Source organism: Mesoplodon bidens, assembly GCF_964165515.1.
Source record: "Mesoplodon bidens genome assembly, chromosome: 7".
NCBI lineage: Eukaryota > Metazoa > Chordata > Mammalia > Artiodactyla > Ziphiidae > Mesoplodon > Mesoplodon bidens.
The window spans coordinates 46,162,416-46,175,629 of record NC_138164.1 but is presented as its reverse complement, the minus strand read 5'-3'; the positions used below and the strand labels follow the sequence as shown (position 1 = coordinate 46,175,629).

At 55.6% G+C, this 13,214-nt stretch overlaps 1 protein-coding gene across 2 annotated transcripts in view; it reads right to left on the bottom strand.

Annotated features, from left to right (window-relative positions):
* Positions 1–3,153: 3,153 nt before the first annotated feature.
* Positions 3,154–13,214, bottom strand: part of PTPN5 (protein tyrosine phosphatase non-receptor type 5) — a gene marked incomplete at its 3' end in the record, with an annotated part of 32,230 nt that continues 22,169 nt past the window's right edge. For both annotated transcript variants that reach the window (XM_081240805.1, XM_081240806.1), the window contains exons 7-13: positions 11,268–11,352; positions 7,156–7,235; positions 6,835–6,972; positions 6,189–6,299; positions 3,888–4,048; positions 3,683–3,796; positions 3,154–3,247 (exon numbers count right to left, since the gene is read on the bottom strand). In XM_081240805.1, the coding sequence (XP_081096931.1) occupies positions 3,154–3,247; positions 3,683–3,796; positions 3,888–4,048; positions 6,189–6,299; positions 6,835–6,972; positions 7,156–7,235; positions 11,268–11,352 (783 nt within the window). The remainder of the gene's footprint in view (positions 3,248–3,682; positions 3,797–3,887; positions 4,049–6,188; positions 6,300–6,834; positions 6,973–7,155; positions 7,236–11,267; positions 11,353–13,214) is intronic.

Sequence of the window (13,214 nt, the reverse complement as noted above, 5' to 3'; positions counted from 1 at the left end):
ACATACCATCTTTTATTTAACCAGAGTGGCGGTTTTTTTTTTTTTTTTTTTTGCGTTATGCGGGCCTCTCACTGTTGTGGCCTCTCCCCCCGCGGAGCGCAGGCTCCGGACGCACAGGCTCAGCGGCCATGGCTCACGGGCCCAGCCGCTCTGCGGCGTGTGGGATCTTCCCAGACCGGGGCACGAACCCGCGTCCCCTGCATCGGCAGGCGGACTCTCAACCACCGCGCCACCAGGGAAGCCCAGAGTGGCGGTTTTTAAACCTCTATTTTGTTTATGAGAAACTGATGTCAGAGAAATAACCTGTCCAAGGTCACCTGGACTAGAAGCCTGGCCTCTTGACTCCCAGTCCAGTGTCCTTCCAGGGGACCCCAAAGCCTTCTTCCAAATTAGAAGGTTTGGGGCTAAAGTTAACCCCCTCATCCCATGATATCTCTCTGCCTGGCTTGCTTCTCCCTCTGGGTTCTGAGACCACTCCCCTGTCCCAGCTCCTGCTGTCCCCCTCTGGGCTCAGAAGTTAGCAGATTCTGCCCCTTTCCTGAGGGAAGATGCAAGCCTTACCTTCGTGTCACCAATCCCTTGTAACCCTCGAATGCTGTGTCCACCCGCAGCTTTGGAGGCGCAGCTGGTGCCTGGGCTGTAGACTGACCAGTCTTCTTCCTTTGCCGCAGCAATGGGGCCACCAGGAGTCACTGGTTCCTTAAGTATCTGGCCCCCTAGGGGCGATCCCATACTCAGGCTCTGCAGCTGTCCCAGCGAGCTGGCACAGTGCTTTGGGGGATGGGGGGACTGAGGCCAGGGCTGGAGGAAACGGGGGGGCATGGGGCAGGCAGGTGGCTGAGGGTGGTGGTCCCGGGGTACTTTTTCTGTGCCCTTGTGCAGAGCTTTTGTTCTCACTGCTGCCGGGTGGGACCTTCCGAGGTGAATGGCTGTGTGTGTGTGTGTGTGTGCGTGCGTGCGTGCGTGCGTGTGTGTGTGTGTGTGTGTCCAACAGGGCTTGGGGAACAAAGCGACAGGTCTGTGTTTTCCAGGGACCAGGAGGGGATGAGTTGGGGAGAGTCTGGCAGGTCTGTCATTTTGCACAAATCCAGGGGACACCATTCATGTTGTGCTCTACACGTGGTGCCTGCAGAGCCTGAGTGGCCTCACAGGGCCACCCCAGGAGACGAGGGGGAATTGTTAGCTCTTTTCCCTGCTCCCGCTTCTACCATCCAACCCCCCTATTCTGGGCAGAAGGGTAGGAGGGCCCACCCTCTTGTTGGTGGGTGGCTGGAGAGCAGGCCCCCCTACTCTGGGCCCTCCGTCCCAGCTGCCCAAGCACTCCCTGTTCTTTCCTCATTGTCTGTAGTATACCTGCAGCCCAGACCCTCAACCAGCCCACTCAAGGCTCTGCTTCCTTGTAAGGACCTGCTGGTTGGTTAGCAGCCCTGCCCTGAACTCCTTCCTGCCCTGGGTTGACCCACACCTGTCAGCAAGGGCATGACAGCTACTTTTGCTGCATCCCTGGGGGCTGGGATAAGAATAGAGCAGGAGTGTCTAGGAGGCGCAGGATCTTCGCCTAGGGGCAGATTCCCCAGGCTCCTTGGGTGGGGCTTCCTCTCAGCCCAGGCCTTACCGGGGAAATTGCTGGGTTGCAGCTGCTCTTGGGACCTGCAGGGCTAACAAGGGATAAGTGGGCTGGCCAACAGGGAGGGGCCTGAGTGAGCTGAAGGTCCCCCTGCTCCAGCCTTGGCCTCTCTGGCCCATCTGTCGAAGCTGGTGGCCTGCCAGACACTTCTCCTTCTCTGGAAACCTCCAACACCTGTCCCTGTGGCTCCCCATGGCCCCTGGCTCCTGGCTGGGTGGGACGGTGGGGGGTGTGAGGATCCTGCTCAATGGACTTTGGCTTTTCACATCTGGATTCATGCCACACTCCCAGCATCCACAAGGGGGTCCCACGGATCTTGAGGGCCTGTGTGTGTGTGTGTTGCTAGGGATCTCGAGGGCCAGGGTGTGTGTGTGTGTGTGTGTGTGTGTGTGTGTGTGTGTACAAAGACAGGGGTACAGGGAGTGGAGGGGAGAGGCAATCACACAGACCCAGTTTTGCTCAAAATGCTCCATTTATTGCTCTATTCAATGACCATGAGCAAATTATAAAAAGACACCAAATGTCTCTGTCTGCCGTGGAATAAGTACTTAAAGTCAGCAATAAAAACACGTGGCTCCAAGATAACACGTTGCCAGAGTCATGCACGCCCTGCTGACGGGCTCTCAACACACGCATGGACATGGGACACACGCAGAGCTACACGCGGTGAGACTTCTGGGAGGGATTTCCCACAGTGACACCGAAAAATGTTTCACACACATCTGGGGCCGAGTCCCCACCCCACCCTCAGAGCTCCCCCTCTCCCACCGTGGCCCAGGTCCTCTGTTTACTGTCCCCATCTGTCCCCTTCCTCCCTGATGCCTCGCGGGTTGCTCACTGCCTCCTGCGGGCATCTGACACCCAGAGGCCACCCTGGCTGCGATACTTCTCCCCCCACCACCACCCAGAGACCTCTCCCCCAGCTGAGATCTTTCTGCCACCCCCTCAGGAGCTCCCTGTGCCTGACCTCCAGCTCCTCAGGCCCCCCGTCCTTATCCTGGTCCCAGTAACTAGGGGCAAAGTGCAATCTGCCTGTTGGGAGAAGTAGGGCTGGGGGCCGGGGGCAGGCACCTCTGCCGGGGCCACTTGGGGGCTGGAGCTCATTACCCCTCTCCCAGGCTGAGGAGACACAGTGTCCGGTACAGACAGCAGAGATGGATGGACAGACAGAACACGCTGCAGCAGGACACGTGGAGTGCGGCACGGAAATGTTTTGGATCAAGTAGCAATGGAACCATCATTAAAAACTGAGGCCCCAGGTCGCGCAGCGTGGGTCAGGCCCTGGGGCCCCAGGCCTGGCCTGGCACACCCCTCCCCCACCCTCCCCCACTCCCCAATATGTACAGTAGGAAGAGCTACGTTGGGGGGCGGGCAGGGGCCAGGCCCAGGCTGGGAAGCAGACTGAGGAGAAGGAAGCGGGAGGGACAGGGGGCAGGCTGGACCCGAGGCAGGGCCCTGGGTGTGGCCGGGATGAGGGCCCAGACTCAGGCTGGGTGGTACCCAGAGGACCTCGGGGAGGAGTGTGGTCACTCGGGGGACTGGCGGGACAGCTGCTTCTCGTAGAGGCTCATGACGTGGTGCACGAACTGGTACTGCTCACACGTCTGGATCATGCCGCCCCTGCCCGGCAGACGCACAGTGGGGACGGGGTCATGGAGGGACCTGCCCCCAGACCCACAGAGTGCCAGTCATCTGAGGCACATCAGGGACTCTGCCTTTGTGCAGCTTAGAGAGGCCAACCCTGGCCAGCCACTCCCCCTGCCCCTTCCTGTCCCTCCCAGCTCTGGCATAGACAGCAGGGACACAGGTGACATGTCCCACCACACTCAGCCCCTGGCCCTCTGTCCACCAGCTCTGTTTCTCTCCCCTCTTAATCCAGCCACCAACTGTCTGGATCCGGTTCCTCTACCCATCTGTCCTCCCTACTTCCTGTCAGCTGGTCAGTCCCCGCGGGGTGTGTCCCCCTAACCCTCACCCTATGCACACGTCAGTCTCTCTCTGCTGCCCCCAGGGCTCTAGCTGCCCACGTGCTCAGCCCCCCGCCCATGGGCTGACCTGTCCTGACGGAGCTGGCACGTGGTCTTCAGGATGTCCACCACGCCCTCGTGCCGCAGCTGCTGGCAGCAGATGCTAGTGGCGATGAAGCAGCCCGTCCTCCCAATCCCTGCACTGAGGGCCGAGGGCGTGGGTGGGTGAGGGGCAGGGCAGCCTAGGGCTGGGGGAAGCTGCCCTGCCCTCGTGGGTATCTGGGAGGACCCACCTGCAGTGGACGACGATGGGGGCACAGCGGGGCCCCTCCTGCTGGGCTGCCTCCTCCACCTCCTGCACCAGGTGCAGGAGTGGGGGGGCCCGGTCTGGGGTCTTCTGGTCGGGCCAGGATGTGTACCAGTAATGCTTCAGGCCTCGCTCTTCTGTGCCACTCTGTCCAGGACACAGAGGCCCACCCCAGATACACGTGAACTCTTTGAGCCCACAGGTCGGCCCAGAGGTGGAGATGGGAGGGAAGGAGGAGACACACAGGAGGGAGGCCACAGGGAGTGGGGCCTCGGGCCTCTGACAGCTAGACTACATCACCCAGCGGCACCAGACACAGACCGGAAGCCAGGTGGGCAGCAGGGGCTGGTCAGCAGCGTCAGCACTGATCTGCACGTGGGTTCTGCCCCAGCAACTCCAAGATCATCCAAGAGAGGCGAAGAGTCCCTTCTCCAATTCACTCCTGTCTCCTGGTCACCCCTTAACAGCCCAGTCACCCCCCAAGAGCCCTGGGATCCTTCCTCTTGCCTCAGTATACTTCCCTGCCCACCTCCAACCCCAGCAAGTGTTCCCCCCTCTGTGCTATCCTCTCCACCACCACTGCCTCCACTTTGGTCTCTATCATCTCTCGACTGTGTGAGACCCTCCCTCCTCCTCCCTGACGGCCCCAGCTCCACAGTGGTCAAAACGGTCTGTCTACAGCACAGGCTGCTCTCCTGCTCAGAACCCTTTGATGCCTCTCATTGCTCTTAGAATCAAACCCACACTCCCCAGTCTTCAGCCAGGCAAATAAGACACATGGTTCAGTATCTACCCTCCAGGCCCAACTCCTGCTCCTGGGAACTTGCACTTGATTCTCTTGCACTCCAAATGGTTTGAAGATCAAACCTCTGCTTCCCTCAACTCCTCCACGTATACACACATAGAGCTATTCTATCTTCCACGCCCTTACTTTTACTTTCTCTCTGCCTGGAATGCTCTCTCCACTTCTTTGCCCCCTAGCCAACTCTTACTCATCCTTCAGAACCCTATTCAGCACCACCACTTCCAGGAAGCCCTCCCTAAGCACCCTAGCTGACAAAGGGTCCTTCTTCTGTGCTCTTACCTATTTCTATGTCAGTACTTACCATTTTATAGGTGCTTCTTGAGGAGAGAGTCCAGGCTTTGGACAGCTCTGTGTTCCCAGTACCCAACCCAGAACCAGGCTCAGAGCAGGTGCTTGTAAAGGTTTATGGACAGAAGTAAATACCCCCAAGCCCCAAGCTGTCCCAATTCTTCCCTAACCAGTCCGGCAGCACTGAGAAGGTGAGACACCCCCAGCATATCTTTCGGGGGGGAAAAGGAAGCTGGTTCCTTGCACCCCTGCATTATCTGGCTGTGGCAGCTACCATGGCCTCTGCCCTCTACCTCCTGGCCCTTTCCACCCGCAAGCAAGCAAGCTTGGAGATGCTTCGTTGGGCACTGTCCTCCAGGGGCTGAGTTCTCCTTGACACCCCCTCTTTCACCTTCTCCAGTGGGAGGGGGCAGCTCAGAGGAACAAGTCTCAGGCCCTTGACATCCTATCCAGACCCTGTGGCTGCCAGCATCAGTGGACCTCCTAGGCTGTTTCCGGATAGGATGTCAGCTTACTGGCATCCAGCTCACTTCTTCCAGACTTTGGGTTATTACAGTGGCACCAATTTCCCCAAACATGGGTCGTAAGATTTCTCAAAAACAGAATGCACTAATTCTCCTGACTCCAAAGGAACAATCTCCTCTCTTATGCTGAGCCTGGAAGAAGCACAACTTCAGGGTGGGAGGATACCTCCCCCCACTCCTCTGGGCTGTTCTGTAATTGCTCATATTTTGTATGTCTTCTTCTCTTCTTTTTTTTTCCTTTTTCTGTGCAACCACAACCTCCCTGTGCAACCCAAATGCAGCAAGGAGTGCCTGCCCTCTGGTGGACATTGTCATACTACAGGCTGGAAGCTCAGGTAAAGGGACGCTTCTAGGCAGGATCTCAAAGGACAGTGCTGGAAGCTGCTGAAGCCCCCTTTTACAGACAGTCCTGGCCTTGGGTACATTTGAAGCAGAGCTGGAAGACATTATGAATGACAGTGTGGATGGAGAGAACCTAACAGTATGAAACGCGCTGAGGGTTTGGTCCTTCTTCTGGCCTCCAAATCTATTCACCACACACTCCCTCGTCCCTGCGTATCAGTAAATCCTGGGAGTGACACACGCCTTAACTTCAGCTATCATGGCCTCTGGGACCCTGTTGGCTGTGGAGTCCCCCATCTGCCCAGCCCAGTCCAACCCCAGGCCTCACCCTGAGAGCAATGAGCCGGAGCCGGTAATCCTCAGTGTGGATGACTTTCTGCACAGTGATCTCCACGCCGTCGTACACCACCTGCTCCTCCGGCCAATACTCGGTGCACTTCTGCAGGGGCCCAGATCAGGCTGTGATACTCCCAGCACCCCAGCCATACTCTCCCCAATACCCCTCCCAGGCCAGCGGGAAGAGAGGTAACAGGGCAGTAGGTTTGCAGTTAAGAGTTCAAATCTCAGCTTCATAACCTGTAAGTTACTTCCCTTTTCTGAGCCTGAGTTTCCTCATCTGGAACATGGAAGTAAAACCCCTTTTGAAGGACTTCTGTGGGAGTTCAGTTAAATGGGCCGTGATGAGTACAGAAGTGGCCAGCATCAGCCCTGGCAGGCTGAGCAGCAGCAGAGAGCATCGTGCTTAAGATCCCGAGCCCTGGAGGTGGAGAGGCCAGCTCCAGGCTCTGCCTCTGACTCTCTGTGTGGTTCTGAGCAACTAACTTAACTTCGCTGAGCCTCACATTTCCTCCTCTTGGCAGGCAGTGAGGTGAACATACCAACCTCACAAAACTGCTGTAAGGTGAATATGGAAACAAGACGCTTAGCTCAGGGCACAAAGCAGCAGACACCTGGTAAGGTACAGGGGTGCCTACCTCGTTCATCTCCTCGATGTTGGTGATCATGACAATGATGGGCGTGTGCTCCTGCCACACCATGCGCCAGAAGTCGCCAACTGTGCTGACGATGGGTCCCTGAGTGGCGATATACACCTTCTCTTCCCCACCATAGCCCTGCGGCCAGCCAAGGCCAGGCCATCAGGGTCAGAGGCCATGCTCCTGGGGCCCAGTCCCCACACTCAGGCTCTTCCCGGGGGCTGGCAGGAGCCACATGGGCTTAGGGACAAGCCTAGAGGATGGATCCCATTGACTCGGGCCTCCCTTTCAGGGAGAGGCCATCGGGATGGGGCTACATACCCGGATGTAGTTGGCGTTGATGTAGGAACTCAGAGGATCGTCAGGGTCTGGTGAGGTCAGACACACTCTGCTGTGAGGGTCTGGGGTGGGGGAGACAGGTGAGGCTTGGATTTAACATATGCAGTCCCCCAGTGCAGAGCCCACTTTGTCTGGCCCATTTCAGGGCACCTACATTTCTTCTGGAACTTGAAGTTCCTTCTTCCCTTGCCCAGAAGCAAAACACTGACCCATCCCTGTGGCCCACTCAGGCAGGTGAGTCCCAGGCTGAAAAGGACAGTACAGAGAGAGGCCTTAGGTCTCTCCCTCTGTAGGATCCATGCCGCCCCTTGCCATGTGTCCCTTAAGCTGCCCTGTCCTCACTGTGCCTCGTGTTCTAGGGAGGAGAAAGCCAAATCAGTCAGAAATTCCCTAGAGGATGAATCCTGGACAGCAGGGCTGAGTTCGAGTATACACTGTCCCCAACGTGCCGTGTAAGCTTGTAAAGCACATGGCCTTTCTAAGCCTCAGTTTTCTGATCTGTAATATGGGGGTAAAGATGCCTACTTCCTAGGATTGTTGGGAAGATAAATAAGAAAACAGATGTGAAAGTGCCATGTTAAACTGTAAAGCACTTTATAGCTAAGATTTGGGTGGGACGCTGAGGGAGAACATTACTATGAAAGGAGTAAAGTCTTCCACGTCTGAGATGAGGTGGCACACACGTGCACAAGGGTTCCCCCCTATCCCCGTCTATTCACATGTCAAATCCCATAGCAGCAGATTCTCACAACGTCCTGCTCTTCTTCCTGGGTTGGTTTTGTTCCAGCTAGAGCCTCCCTGTACTGACTAGTTTGCTCTGTGAGCCTGCAGAAGCTGGGATTGAGCTGGCAGATTGTGGGGTGGGCAGGAAGCTGGGGCCCGGGGCTCTGCTCTGGCTTTGTCACCACCTGGCTGTCATCTCCCTTCTCTGGGCCCCAGGTTCTCTTCTGTGGAGGGAGGGCTGGACTAAAGGTCCTGCCAGTGTGCCCCATACGGGGCCCTCAAAGGCCGTGTGAGGAGCGGTCAGGAGCCTACACTACCGACCAGTAAGGCTGGGTTCAAGTCCTGGCAGCGTCAGTGTAGGCCATTTACTTAGTCCCCCCTGTGCCTTCTCTGTAAACTAGGGACGTTCCTTCCATCACAACCTCACTCATCTTGTAAACGGTCAAGAGTAGATGTTAATGAGTCCTCAGACCCGTAACTCGGCCCAGCGTAAGGTGAACACTATAGGGCACGTGTCTGCTGATATTACTGCCATCATTACAAGTTCCACTATAAGCTAACAGGTCAAAAGAAGGATCCTACGCAGTGAGAGAGTGGCATGGACATATATACACTACCAAATGTAAAATAGATAGCTAGTGGGAAGCAGCCGCATAGCACAGGGAGATCAGCTCGGTGCTTTGTGACCACCTAGAGGGGTAGGATAGGGAGGGTGCGAGGGACACGCAAGAGGGAGGGGATATGGGGACATATGTATACGTATAGCTGATTCACTTTGTTATACAGCAGAAACTAACACACCATTGTAAAGCAATTATACTCCAAAAAAGACGTTAAAAAAAAAAAAAAAAAAGGATCCCAAACCCGGTAGATGAAATGGGACATGACACCCACAAAGCCTCCCCTCTCTGGCCCTTTCATGCCCCGGCCCCAGTGCTTGAGGTTTGGGCAGGTGATGGGGGGGGAGGTGGGGACAGGGCAGCTCCTGTGGAGGAGGGAGTGGAGGGGCGTCAGGTATGGGGGAGAGCGAGGGTAAATGGAAGGAGGCTCTGGGTGACGAGCGGGAGAGAGGAGGGGCAGCACTCTGTGGGCCACCTCCCTTGTCCTCGTGGTGCCTGCCCAGATTAGGACTCAGAAGTGGGCACTAGACACCGGGGCCTTTGATATTAAAGAACCACCGTGAGAATGGTGATGGTTCTATTGACCCTACCGAGCGTGGACTCTGAGCCTGACACTGTGCCTGAGCACGGGGGCTCCTAGATCAGCCAGGCCCGGTCCCTGTCCCCTACTGCTGGGCAGGCAGTCGAGCAGTGTATGGCCTGTGAGCACCGGGGACGAGGGAACAGAGGGGACTTGACTTGGCTCAGACGGAAGAGGGGGCACCTGGGTTGGGTTTGAAGGACCAGTAGAAAGCGGAGTAGGGAGCACTGCTCTGTCCAATTCAAGTGTACAGGGCCAGGTGGGAGGTGGGGAGAGATGAGGCTGGAGAGCAACCAGGTGACAAAGGGTCCAATAAACCATGCTCATAAGGCTGGACCTCAACCCGAGGATTACGGGGTAACAGTGACAGTGTTTAAAGAGGAGAGTGACATGATTAGTTTTCGGTTTTGCGTCATTTTGGTGACAATGGTAGAAGATGGACAGAAGGAGAGAATGTGGGACTCAGGAGACCAGTTTGATTACTGTAATGATCCACATAAGAAGTGTCAGGGTCAGAGGGCTGCCCTGCCCTGCACAACTCCAGGGGGCACTATGTCAATGCAGTCCATGTAAATGGCACCCCTGGAATTGTGCAACATGCAAGTCCGACCCCCCAAAACCACTGGGAAACATGGAAGCCCTCACCCCAAAAAAGTAATTTGGCAGTGAAGTTGGAGAGGGCGAGCTAGATTTGAGGGATATTCATTCATTCATCCATATAGGTGCAGCTCCCCTGCATCCTGTCCTCAGTGCTGCTTGCTGGGTCACTCTGTACTGGAACTGTCCATGGATCTGTCTCTCTCACTAGACTGCGAGCTCCCTGTGCACAGAGTCTGTGTCTCATTCATGTCTGAATTCTCAGGCCCTGGTCATGGTGTAGAATGAATGAGAAAGCAAACCTTTGGGTGTCCTGGATCTGAGAGGGGGCTTTGCCATCCACCCCAGCCCGGTCTCTGAAGGCACAGGGTCAATTCTTGCTGGCCACAGAGAAGGTTCTCTGTTGGGCTCGGGGACCTGGAGGCTCAGGGCATGGCTGGAGGCTGGATTCTTCTCAGGAATCCAGTGGGGACCAAATGGAGTAATGGCCTGGCTCCCATACTCCCCCAGTGGCTATTCTGAGTGGCCAGCAAAGCCCTAGATTGTGGGGTAGCCGAACCCCTCCCTCCAGGTTGGGCCGGGTGGGTGGAGGGCGGCAAGAGGAGGGAAGAGGTGAGCAGCCCTGAATGTTGCATCCTGGCCTTAAATGGTGCTTTGTTTAACCGGAACTACCTAGACACTGTGTAACCATAGCAACCACAAGTCGATATTTTAAAAGTTAAAAATAAGTCATGACATCTTACATGTTGTTGGAGATGCTAATGGCAAAACTGCTTTTTTAAAGCCTCGTTACTCCATAAACTGAGTGGAGTAGGTTTGTGGATTTGCTTTCAATATATCACCCCCTAAGCTAGCCCTGGGGCCTGGGGGCCAGAACTTGGCAGAGGTGACAGGCAGATAGGGGCTTGATGAAAGTTACCTGAAAATGACACTCCAGGGCTAAAAGAGGAATATCAGGTCGCCTGGTCTAACTGCCCCCAAAGGGGGAAAGTCCCTATCAGACCTTCCAGGGGACTGCTCGTGCAGTCTAGTTTGAATACCCTGACTGATGGGGAGCTTACTACCGGACAGGCAGCTCATTCCCTTATGGGGTGGCTCTGCCTGTTAGAGGACTCACAGTCTGGCCAAACTGAACTCAAGGTAGACAAAAGAGCCCAATTCTGGGGTCACAGGCCCGTTTGAAGCTCAGTTCTGTATGTCTTAGCTGCGTGACAGTGGATGAGCCACTTATCCTCTCTGAGCCTTAATGTCCTCTCTTTAAAATCTGCCCATGCTGAAGAGACCAAGGATGTGATGAGACTTTTCAGCCACCACGAACTGTCTAGGAGCTGCTGTTATTGTTCCTCTTTCTCTCTGGGCTTCCACAGGGCAAGGGTCTGGAAAGTGCTGTGTGAGGGAACAAGGAGCCCTCGACCCTCTAAAGGGGGTGTTTCCCTTCACTGGGTACCTGCACCCTCCGTCCCCTCTCCTCGTGACTGTGGAGGCCCACTCTGGGGTTAAGGCCTTCCTCAGGGTGAAGTGGCACCCAGGTGAGGGGGAGCCTGCCCCCATCCCCTGGGGCAGTGAGTACTCACTGGGAAGGATGGTTTTGTACCGGTTCTTCCGCACCAGCCCAGGGATGTTATACTCTTTCGGATCCACAAAGTTCATGGGAATTTCCTGCGGGAGGAGGACATGGGGGTGTGAGCAGAGGTGGGTTGACTTAAGTGCATGCATTCGTTCAACAAACACTGACTATTAAATGAGTTGTTGCACATAAAAAGCATCTAGAACAGACCTGGCACACGCTGAGTGCATAATAAATGTTATTATCACCATTGTTTATTGGGGGCCAGCCTGGCACGTAGTAGACACTCAAAGAAGAACAGAAGAAAAAGTGACCTGGCAAATCACTGCCTTCTTCTGCACCCTGTGCTGCGGCCACACTGAGTGGTTTTACTGACCCGTGTTCCTACCCTGGGTGTCTCTACCTCAGGACCCTGGATAGTGCTGCTCACTCTGTAGTAACATCCACCCCATCCTTATCTTCTCATGTCCTCCTGTCCATCATAAAGCCACCTCCTCCAAGAAGCCTTCCCTGATTCTCCAGCAGGAAAGGAGCCTCCTTCTGGGCCTCCCAGAGTTGTATTTGCACCTCCCAATCACTCTCTATGTCAAGAGTTCCAACTTCTCTGCCTGGAATGTGAGGTCTTTTCCAATCTGGCCTTTCTTTACCACCGGCTGCTCTGAAGAGACCCACCCTCCAGTTGTGCCCATCTCTTCCTGTGGCTAATTTGTCAGTATCCAGCTAGCCTCCAGGTCTGAGCTCACGGCACCCAGCTTGTGGGGAGCACCGGTCCCACCCCTCTTCATCACCCCAAATCCTTCCCAGCCTTTAAGGTTCACCTCTTTCCCCCCACCTATGTTCTCTGGGATGACTCCCCAGTGTCTGTCTTCTCTTCACGCCCCTTCCCTCTGTCCACACGCTTTAGCACCTGACTTCACATGGTTTACAGTGTTCATTGTTTGTGGACACACTAAGTATGTGCTTTGTATGATGAGGATCATAATACTTACCTTCTAGGGTGGTTGTGAGAATCAAAAGAATAAAAAGCATGTACAGAAGCGCCCATGGAGTGGGTGTGTGGGCACCCCCCCTTTCTTACTCTCTGAGCAAAACTGACAATGATCTACTGAACCGGAGATGACAAGGGGATGCAAGCCCTTCCCTCAAGGGGAGGTGTGGCCGTGGGAATGGCAGCTGAGGCTGAGTGGTCGAGGAAGGCCTCCTAGGGGCCTCCAGGGTTGGGGATGATGGCACCAGGGTGGGGCCGTGGTGCGGGGCCCAGTTTGAAGTGGACAGTCCCTGCAGGGATGGGGATATAAGTCCGGAAAAGGAGTCTGGGGCTCATTGAACTCAGGTAAGGCAGGCTGTGCCACATTCTGGAGAATCTGGAGCAACGGGTCAGAGGGTGATGGAGGGCTTCTCAGAGGGGAGAGCCATCCGGTCCAGGTAGGGAGCAGGGTGGCCTGGGGCGAGGGGAGCTGTGAGGGAGGCACACGGGTTCTCCATCCCTCTGGCTTCTCCCAAGAGGGACTCTCCCCAAATGCTCATGGCCTCTTGCCCGTTCCTACCCACAGAGGTGGGCGAGTTACCCAATGAGTGTGTTTGATTGAGGAACCGGGCTTTTGGGCCCCAGCCCCTTCCTTTCTCCTTCTTTCCTGGCCCTCCTGCCAAGAAAGAATTATAGGGCACCCCTGTGCGGTGAGGCCGGCGATGTACCAACACCGCCCGGGGTGGGTGGAAAGCTTGTTCACTCTGGTGGTTGGTATCAGGAAGTTCCCTACTGCTACATACCTAATCCTCATGTTAAACCTAGCCTTTATCAGCAAAAATAAAGGTGGTTTTGTGATTTTCCATGTCTTGGCTCTTAACTGGTTGAGTGCTCAGGCAGGTAAAACAGGGGTGTCATTTATGGGCCCCTCAAAGTCCAACAGGAGGCAGCTGGAGGCTGCTGCATAAGTCTAGAGGGGAGGTGGTC